Genomic DNA, 10543 nt, shown 5'->3' with positions numbered 1-10543 from the left:
CGAACATCTGATGCAACTTGATTTGTATTGTAAGAAATAATTTTTCATTAAAATTAGGTTTGCACAAAATTTCCGAGTTTGAGGTCATTTCAAGGTCATAGTATAGTACACTGTTAAATTCGTTTCGACGTCAGAAACAATCCTATGATGTCCAAAGCATGTGGTGCCATTTAAAAAAGTCAAGGTGACCTTTACTTCTTTACGTAAAAAGCATTTTTTCAGATTTAAGAATATGCGAACATGTAGCTGACCAAGTACCGAGAAACTTTTGTCTAAAACATTTTTTAGTTGCACTACTGGAAATGCCTAAAAAATTGTGACATAGCTTAACGGACACTCTGTATATAAATATATAAATTAAAATAAAATAAATTGCCGACCACTGGTTTACTAACCCACGCTCTCGTTCCGTCATCCTAATCGCGAAAAGAAAAGAAGGCGGCGCGGTTCTGAAAAGGAATAATGGAAAGTCAAAGAATCGATTGCGAAACATCTTTATTCGATCGAGAACATATAAACCTGGTAAATAAATCAGAGAAACAAAATACGGAGAGTAATCAAAAGAACGAAATAATAATCGGCAATGGCGTCGCCGGATAATAACAAGTTCGTTTTCTTAGTACGTATGTTAATGCGAGTCTCGTGGTGTTAGAGGATTGATGTGGCAGGGAGGGTTTGATGCGATACGAATATCAGCAAAGATAGAAGAACATTAAATATAAAATCGAAGCGGATAGAGACGCTACAACTATTCTAAGTATGAACAGGCCCAGATCTGGGGACCGGGCCCATCCGTATCACGGATTTAAGCTCTAGTTATTGCTTTGTAATACACGTGGCTTAAAGTGATAAACGAAATCCTAAACGAGTTTGATCTGCGCGCTCTCACAGTCCAACGTTTGCACCCGCGCGGCAATCGATAGCGGGTATATCGAGTCTGTGATCGCCAGGCAAAAAAAAAAAAGAACGGAAAGTAGAAGTCGCTTTTGTAAATATTTTCGAGAATGAACGCGCTTGAAAGTAACAATCTACCATCCGGAGACACTGTAAACTTTGAACCGCGATAAAAAGCGATTTGCCTCGCGTTCACAGAAGCGTCGTATGCGGACTGCGGATTCTTCTGCGAATTTTACGTTCCATAAATTAACACAAACGTTAACAGACTTCATGGCAGGTAAATTCGCCCGAAACTTCGTGACGTTTATTTTTTTTAAATAGGAAACATATAAAAATAAATAAAAAATCATCGATAAATAACTATTCACCTTGTTAAGTCGTCGATCTTTCACTACTGCGTCAATTTGACGCCGATGAGGGTTAACACTAAACCTGCCACCAGCAGATTTATTATTTAACAATTACTGAAATAGTAAAAATGATTTTATAAGAATTGATTGTATAAATATCTTTAGTAGAGCACGTATTATAATAGGAGCCGCACAAAGTCTAAATAAAATCCTTTTGAGGCTCGGTAGGTTCAGCGTTAAACAAAATTATACTTTTCTGTCGTCTCCACTTTTCCGTTATCAAAAGTACAGGGACACGATAGAATAATTCTTTTCCTCCGAGGAAATTCTAAGCAGATGAATCGACGCACAGGATCCGCAGTCCGACCGTCTCCTTTCGCAAAGGATGAGAGTAGCTCTATACAGGGTGTAAATAAAAATGTCCTATCGACACAGCCGAGTCTCGCGTGGAGAGACCGAAATCTTTTGTACGGATACAAAGTAGACCTAGGGTTCGAAAGATTGGTTTACACCCTGTGTATATGTACGTCCACGTACATAAGTCCACCCTCGCGCGTTCCTCCCTCGCGAGTTCATCACAGCCCGCAGTTCCCTGAACCAAACATCGAGGACCGATCAGTAGGGACTGAGATTCGAGAGATTCAACGAACGGTTAAATAAATTGTCCCGGAACGGTTCCCGTTTTAATTCGAGACGACCGGCATGTAGAACTTGTGCTTCGGGGTGTCCCTGGTGTGCTTGAACGGCGCCTGTTTGGCCTCGATTAGGGCAGCTGGACAGGGTCCCTTATGTTTCGGCGCGTACTCCCTTCGATACATGCTGGAACTAACGGTGGATCCATCCCCTAAGCTGATGTGAGACACGTTCGCCTGCCTCTGGACTCGTTCGACCTTCTGGCTGCTGAAGTTCCCATAGTTTTTAGCCTCGCTGTGCGAGTAGAACTTTCCGCCGACCGTCAGGTTGTCCTGTCTCACGATTCTCTGCGGTCGTTCGTACGTGGAAGAGGCCCAAGGGTTGCCGTCCTTGGTGCTTCTGTGAAGAGAGGTCAAACTCTTCCTGTCGCTGCTCTGGCTGGAGTTGCTGATGTACTGACCGCTCTCCGCCAGGTTGGAGATGCTCTTCTTCTGGTCCGCGGCTGTCGAAGAGATAGTATGAAGAGCTTCCGTAGAAGTGGCGACGCCACGACGGTGGAGGACCGAGTTGGTCACGTCTGCCGACGAAGAGGAAATCACGTTCTTTCGATGATGACTGGTCTTCGTGATGGCGGAATCCACCTGCGACCTGTCCACCGACTGGCCACTAATAGCCTGTCTGAATTCCGCGCTGTTGCTCTGGCTGGAGTTGTAGCGAGCCTGGCTGGAGACAGTGTGATGCTCGTAGAGCTGCTTCTGCCTGCTAGAGGACTGTCTGGACTCCAGGTGCTGGGTGTTTACATAGTCCCTCTTGCTAGACTCCTGGTGTCTCTCCACTTGTCGCTGGTTCTGCTCCACGGACCTGTCGTCCACGCGTCGCGAATGACTCGTGTTCTGAGATCTCTGTTGATGCTCGCTCAACTGACTGGACCTTCTGGAATCCGGATGAGGACTCGGTGAGTCCGGCGGCTGGATCATACGATGATGCTCATGCTGAACGCTTTGAGTGGACAGTCTCTCTCCCGAATGCATGGCTTTTCTGACAGTCGTGACCGATGTCCCGTTCTCTACAGTCCTGGACTCCGCGGAGACGGTTCTTCTACTGTCGGTCTCCATGCTGCTGATCTTCGCGGCCACCTCCTTGGCAGTGCGTTTCGTGAACGTGTTGTAGTTCCGCTGGTTGGTCGTGGACATGGTCGCGTGATCGTCGCCCAGAGTGATCGAAGACTCCATGTGGTGTCTGCGGCTGACGGTCTTTCCTGCCGGAGAGTCCTCTTTTCTAGTTGGAGTGAACGTGTCTCTGTTGGTGGTCTTCGTCTCCATCGCACCGGTGCTGATCTTCAGGTTGTCCTCGTGCCGCTTGATCTCGGCGCGTTCCCCACGAACCACGGTATACGTAGACCTCTGAGACGTACTATCCTGGAAATCACCGGTCATCCTCAGATTATCCTCCCGGCGGACCACTTCTACCTTCTCGACCCTCTTCGGGGTAAAATCGTCGCGAGCTCTTCCGACGAAGTCTCCCTCCGGCTTCAGGTTATCCGAATGACGGATGGGCGTGCGACGCTCGCCGGGACCAACCCTCTCAGGTGTCCTCCTTTCAAAGTCCCCTTCTGGCTTCAAGTTGTCCGGATGCCTGATCGGCGTCCTCCTCTCTCCAGGACCCAGAGGAGACTTCTGCGGACGCTCGAACTCTCCCTCAGGACGCAGGTTGTCAGGATGCTTCTTGACAGGCGTCCTCTCCCCAACAACGCGAACGTAATCGTCCTTGCGTCGGACGTCGATCATCTCTCCCTCGATCTTCAAGTTATCCTCCCTCTTCCGTATATCCACTCGTTCGACCTTGGTGATCTTCTTGTAGTCGTCCCTGGATCGACGCACGTCCATCTCTCCCTCCATCTTCAGATGGTCCTCGTGACGACGAACCTCAACCCTCTCGCCATTGACATACCTATAGTCGTCCTTCGACGAAGGACTAACCTCCATCTCACCTTCAGGTTTCAAATTATCTTGAGGCTTCTTCACAGGTGCTCGTTCGCCCCTCTTCGGCGTGAAATCGTCCTTGGGGGACATGTAGAAGTCGCCTTCGGGATGGAGATTATCCTCGTGACGAATGGGAGTACGTCTTTCGGCTGGGCCCACCTTCTGAGGCGTCCTCTTCGTGAATTCCCCTTCAGGATGTAAATTGTCCTTCGGCTTCTTGATCTCGCAGCGTTCTCCCCGAGTCACCCGGTAGTCGTCCCGTCTTCTGATGTCTATAAATTCACCCTCCATCCTGAGGTTATCCTCGCGACGAACCACGTCCACTCGCTCCATCTTCGTGGTGGTCTTGTAGTCGTCCCTTGATCTACGAACATCAATGTCACCTTCCATCTTCAGGTTATCCCTGTGAATGACGATCTCCGTCCTCTCGCCCTTCGTCGGCCTGTAGTCGTCCTTGGGCTTGCCTACGAAGTCGCCCTCTGGTTTCAGATTATCCTTAGGCTTCTTCTGGACTGGCCTGTCCGCTCTCTTTGGGGTGTAGTCGTCCTTGGGACGTCCCACGAAGTCTCCTTCGGGATGGAGGTTGTCCTCGTGACGAATAGGCGTTCTTCTTTCTGCAGGGCCAACAGGAGAGGTCTGAGGCCTCTCAAAGTCACCTTCCGGTCTCAAATTATCCTGTGGTTTGCGAACTTCAGGACGCTCTGCTCTCTTAGGGGTGAAGTCGTCTTTGGGACGTCCCTCGAACGGACCCTCGGGCCTCAGGTTATCCTCTGGACGTCTCACGTCAGCCCTGTCGCCCTTGATCGGCGCCTCTTCCTTCGGACGTCCTATGAAGTCTCCTTCAGGGTGTAAATTATCAGGATGCTTGATAGGACTCCTTCTCTCGGCAGGGCCTACAGGTTTCTTCTCCGGCCTGTCGAAGCTGCCCTCAGGCTTCAGATTATCCTTAGGCTTCTTCACATCAGCCCTATCTCCCCTCTTCGGTGCTTGCTCCTTCGGACGACCAATGAAGTCGCCTTCAGGTTTTAGGTTGTCGTCGTGTTTGATCGGTGATCTTCTCTCTGCAGGGCCAACCGGTTTCTTCACAGGTCTGTCGAACTCCCCTTCAGGCTTCAAGTTGTCCTCGGGCTTTTTGATTTCGGGTCTTTCAGCCTTCTTCGGCGAATAATCGTCCTTGGGACGACCCTCGAAAGGACCCTCTGGCCTCAAGTTGTCTCTGTGCTTGACTATGTCCATTCGTTCGCCCTTTACAACCTTGAAATCATCCCTCGTCCTCGTGTCTGTGAACTCGCCCTCTATCTTGAGGTTGTCCTGGTATCTGGTGATCTCGGCCCTTTCTCTGATCACGAAATCAGTATACTCATCTCGGGATCTATATGTCTCGATGTTGCCTTCCATTCGCAGATTATCGGTGCGCTTCACAATATCAACGCGGTCGCCACGAACAGGGACAAAGTCGTCCTTGGGACGACCTTCGAAAGGACCCTCGGGCTTCAAGTTGTCTTCAGGTCGTTTCACATCCGCTCGTTCTCCTCTTGTCGGTTTGTAATCATCTTTCGGCCTGCCAGCGAAGTCCCCTTCGGGTTTTAGATTATCGGGATGCTTGATAGGTGTCCTCTTCTCCGCTGGTTTTACAGGAGACTTCTCTGGCCGTTCAAAGTCACCTTCAGGACGAAGATTGTCCTTCGGCCTCTTCACGTCCGCGCGATCTCCGCGTTTAGGTGCCTCCTCCTTCGGCTTCCCAACAAAGTTACCTTCCGGTTTCAAATTGTCTGCATGCTTGATAGGCGTCCTTCTCTCAGCAGGGCCAATCTCCTTTGGCTCGGGTCTCTGGAAGTCCCCTTCTGGACGTAGGTTGTCCGGATGCTTGATGGGACTTCTTCTCTCCGCAGGACCAAATGGCTTCTTCTCAGGACGATCGAAAGTACCCTCTGGCTTCAGGTTATCCTCTGGACGTCTCACATCAGCCCTGTCACCTCTGGTTGGCGCTTCCACTCTCGGGCGACCGATGAACTCACCTTCAGGATACAGGTTGTCCTGAGGTTTCTTGACAGTAGGCCTCTCTGCAGGACGGAACTCTTCATGTCTAGGCCTCTCGAAATCTCCTTCAGGTTTTAGATTATCTGAATGCTTGATCGGAGTCCTCCTTTCAGCTGGACCAAATGGTTTCTTCTCTGGCATCTCTATCTCTCCCTCAGGATAGAGATTATCTTGAGGTTTCTTTACAATAGGCCTCTCTGCGGGTTTGAATTCTTCATGTCTAGGCCTCTCGAAATCTCCTTCAGGTTTTAGGTTATCAGAATGCTTGATCGGAGTCCTCCGTTCAGCTGGACCAAATGGTTTCTTCTCTGGCATCTCAATCTCTCCCTCAGGGTAGAGATTATCCTGAGGTTTCTTGACTATAGGCCTTTCTGCAGGTCTGAACTCTTCATGACTAGGTCTCTCAAAGTCTCCCTCAGGATAGAGATTATCCTGAGGTTTCTTGGTAATAGGCCTTTCTGCAGGCCTGAACTTTTCATGACTGGGCCTCTCGAAATCTCCTTCAGGTTTTAGGTTATCAGAATGCCTGATCGGAGTCCTCCGTTCAGCTGGTCCAAATGGTTTCTTTTCTGGCATCTCCATCTCTCCCTCAGGGTAGAGATTATCCTGAGGTTTCTTGACTATAGGCCTTTCTGCAGGTCTGAACTCTTCATGACTAGGTCTCTCAAAGTCTCCCTCAGGATAGAGATTGTCCTGAGGTTTCTTTACAATAGGCCTCTCTGCGGGTTTGAATTCTTCGTGTCTAGGCCTCTCGAAATCTCCTTCAGGTTTTAGATTATCAGAATGCTTGATCGGAGTCCTCCTTTCAGCTGGACCATATGGTTTCTTCTCTGGCATCTCCATCTCTCCCTCAGGATAGAGATTATCCTGAGGTTTCTTGACAACAGGCCTTTCTGCAGGCCTGAACTTTTCATGACTAGGCCTCTCGAAATCTCCTTCAGGTTTTAGGTTATCAGAATGCTTGATCGGAGTCCTCCGTTCAGCTGGACCAAATGGTTTCTTCTCTGGCATCTCAATCTCTCCCTCAGGGTAGAGATTATCCTGAGGTTTCTTGACTATAGGCCTTTCTGCAGGTCTGAACTCTTCATGACTAGGTCTCTCAAAGTCTCCCTCAGGATAGAGATTGTCCTGAGGTTTCTTTACAATAGGCCTCTCTGCGGGTTTGAATTCTTCGTGTCTAGGCCTCTCGAAATCTCCTTCAGGTTTTAGATTATCAGAATGCTTGATCGGAGTCCTCCTTTCAGCTGGACCATATGGTTTCTTCTCTGGCATCTCCATCTCTCCCTCAGGATAGAGATTATCCTGAGGTTTTTTGACAATAGGCCTTTCTGCAGGCCTGAACTTTTCATGACTGGGCCTCTCGAAATCTCCTTCAGGTTTCAGGTTATCAGAATGCTTGATCGGAGTCCTTCTTTCAGCTGGACCAAATGGTTTCTTCTGTGGCATCTCCATCTCTCCCTCAGGATAGAGATTGTCCTGAGGTTTCTTGACAATAGGTCTTTCTGCAGGTCTGAACTCTTCATGACTAGGTCTCTCAAAGTCTCCCTCAGGATAGAGATTGTCCTGAGGTTTCTTAACAGTAGGCCTCTCTGCGGGACGGAACTCTTCATGTTTAGGCCTCTCGAAATCTCCTTCGGGTTTTAGATTATCAGAATGCTTAATCGGAGTCCTCCTTTCAGCTGGACCAAATGGTTTCTTCTCTGGCATCTCTATCTCTCCCTCAGGATAGAGATTGTCCCGAGGTTTTTTAACAATAGGCCTTTCTGCAGGTCTGAATTCTTCATGTCTAGGCCTCTCGAAATCTCCTTCCGGTTTTAAATTATCAGAATGCTTAATCGGAGTCCTCCTTTCAGCTGGACCAAATGGTTTCTTCTCTGGCATCTCCATCTCTCCCTCAGGATAGAGATTATCCTGAGGTTTCTTGACAACAGGCCTTTCTGCAGGCCTGAACTTTTCATGACTGGGCCTCTCGAAATCTCCTTCAGGTTTTAGATTATCAGAATGCTTGATCGGAGTCCTCCTTTCAGCTGGACCAAATGGTTTCTTCTGTGGCATGTCCATCTCTCCCTCAGGATAGAGATTGTCTTGAGGTTTCTTGACAATAGGTCTTTCTGCAGGTCTGAATTCTTCATAACTAGGTCTCTCAAAGTCTCCCTCAGGATAGAGATTGTCCTGAGGTTTCTTAACAATAGGTCTTTCTGCAGGTCTGAATTCTTCATGTGTAGGCCTCTCGAAATCTCCTTCCGGTTTTAGATTATCAGAATGCTTGATCGGAGTCCTCCGCTCTGTTGGTCCAAACGATGCTTTCTCCGGTCTCTCGAATTCACCCTCAGGTTTCAAGTTATCCTCTGGTTTCTTGATTTGCGGCCTCTCTACCCTTTTTGGGCTGTAGTCGTCCTTTGGACGACCTTCGAAGGGACCCTCTGATTTCAGGTTGTCCGGGTGTCGTACAATGTCGACACGTTCTCCTCTAACAACCTTGAAGTCGTCCCTGGTCCTGACGTCCGTGAACTCGCCCTCCATTCGCAGGTTGTCCTCATACTTAGTCACTTCGGCCCTTTCACGAATGAGGAACTGAGTGAATTCGTCTCTGGTCCTGTAGGTCTCAATATCTCCTTCCATGCGAAGGTTGTCAGTTCGCCTAACTATCTCAACCCTTTCACCTCTAACAGGTTGATAGTCGTCCTTCGGGCGACCTTCGAAGGGTCCCTCGGGTCTCAGATTGTCTTCCGGTCTCTTCACCACCGCTCTGTCGCCCTTGGTGGGCGTGTAGTCGTCCTTGGGCTTACCAGTGAATTCACCTTCAGGTTTCAGATTATCCGGATGTTTGATAGGAGTCCTTCGTTCACCAGGCGCAATCTTCTCAGGACGCGGACGTTCAAAGTCACCTTCAGGCTTCAGATTATCCTGGGGCTTCTTTACTTCGGGCCTCTCAGCGGGTCGATATTTTTCGTGATCTGGTCTCTCGAAGTCTCCTTCGGGCTTTAGGTTATCCGGATGCCGGATCGGTGTTCGTTTCTCTCCAGGAGTGTACTCGTCCCTGGGGCGACCCTCGAATGGTCCTTCGGGTCTCAAGTTATCCTGAGGCTTCTTTACTTCCGGTCGCTCAGCTCGTTTAGGCGAGAAATCATCCTTCGGACGTCCTTCAAACGGTCCTTCTGGTCTCAGATTATCCTCAGGACGCTTAACATCCGCTCGTTCGCCTCTGGTCGGAGTGTAGTCATCCTTAGGACGTCCTTCGAACGGTCCCTCGGGCTTCAAGTTATCCTGCGGTCTCTTTACTTCCGGACGTTCTGCTCTCTTAGGAGAAAAGTCGTCCTTCGGACGTCCCTCGAAGGGTCCTTCCGGACGAAGGTTGTCATCGTGCTTGATGGGCGTTCTACGCTCCGCAGGAGTGAAGGTTGTGCGTTCTCTATCCGGGAAGTCTCCCTCGGGGAACAAATTATCCGGATGTCGCACGATTGGCGCCCTCTCACCAGGTCCGTAGCGAGTCAGCCTAGGTCTGTCGAACTCGCCCTCGGGATACAGGTTATCCGGATGCCGGATCGGTGTTCGTTTCTCTCCAGGAGTGTACTCGTCCCTGGGGCGACCTTCGAATGGTCCTTCAGGTCTCAAATTATCCACGGGCTTCTTTACTTCCGGTCGTTCAGCTCGTTTAGGCGAGAAATCATCCTTTGGACGTCCTTCAAACGGTCCTTCTGGTCTCAGATTATCCTCAGGACGCTTAACATCCGCTCGTTCGCCTCGTTTTGGCGTGAAATCATCCTTAGGACGTCCTTCGAAGGGTCCTTCGGGTCTCAAATTATCCTGTGGCCTCTTTACTTCCGGTCGTTCGGCTCGTTTTGGCGTGAAATCATCCTTGGGACGTCCTTCGAAAGGTCCTTCTGGTCTCAAATTATCCTGAGGCCGCTTTACTTCTGGTCGTTCAGCTCTCTTCGGCGAGAAATCGTCCTTCGGACGTCCTTCGAAAGGCCCCTCCGGTCTCAGGTTATCTTCCGGACGTTTCACATCCGCTCGTTCGCCTCTGGTCGAAGTATAGTCATCCTTAGGACGTCCTTCGAAGGGTCCTTCGGGTCTCAAATTATCCTGAGGTCTTTTCACGTCTGCTCTTTCTCCTCTCGTAGGTTTATAGTCATCCTTAGGACGTCCTTCGAAAGGACCCTCCGGTCTCAAGTTGTCTTTAGGCTTCTGTGGCTCCGGTCTTCTAGTCAGAGCTGGGACTACGTAGTCATCCTTCGTTTGAGGTACTCCTTCGAACGGTCCTTCCTGGCGCAGATTGTCATCCCGTCTGATCACCGCCGTGCTCCTATAATCCGTCTGATCGAAGGTTCGGTACTGTTCCTGCGAGGTCGTCGTGTTCTCAACCAGGTCGGTCGTACTGTAGAACCGGTCCTCCTCGTCCGAGCTGTACGTGAGCTGTCTTCGAGGCTGTCGTTCGATCGCGTCGTAACCGTGGAAATCCTCCTTGAGATGAGAGGCACCCTGCAGCAGATTTCGTACTCGATAACAGATCGGCCTTGCGATACCGGTAATTGGAGCTGGGGCTTGAGACGGTTCCGAAAATAACTGTTTCTAAACGCTATGAGAAAGCTCTAACTCAAACTATTCGAAACAACGTTATTCTTCATTAATTCTCTAGGC

General features: G+C 49.5%; 1 protein-coding gene across 3 annotated transcripts in view; it reads right to left on the bottom strand.

Moving 5' to 3' along the window:
- Window positions 1-478: 478 nt before the first annotated feature.
- The window catches only part of Sdb (SAXO downstream of blistered), a 54619-nt gene continuing 44554 nt past the window's right edge, over window positions 479-10543 (bottom strand). Inside the window, exons 6-7 of one of the 3 annotated variants that reach the window (XM_076420003.1) lie at window positions 6367-10384; window positions 479-6279 (exon numbers count right to left, since the gene is read on the bottom strand). In XM_076420003.1, coding sequence (XP_076276118.1) covers window positions 1931-6279; window positions 6367-10384 — 8367 coding nt within the window. In that variant the 3' untranslated portion in view covers window positions 479-1930. Of the gene's footprint in view, window positions 10385-10543 lie in introns of all 3 variants that reach the window. The other 2 variants (XM_076420002.1, XM_076420001.1) reach the window with 2 other exon arrangements.

The sequence above is a fragment of the Lasioglossum baleicum genome, chromosome 3, assembly GCF_051020765.1.
Source record: "Lasioglossum baleicum chromosome 3, iyLasBale1, whole genome shotgun sequence".
NCBI lineage: Eukaryota > Metazoa > Arthropoda > Insecta > Hymenoptera > Halictidae > Lasioglossum > Lasioglossum baleicum.
Note: the sequence above shows the minus strand (reverse complement) of the source record. Positions and strands in the feature narration are given on the sequence as shown.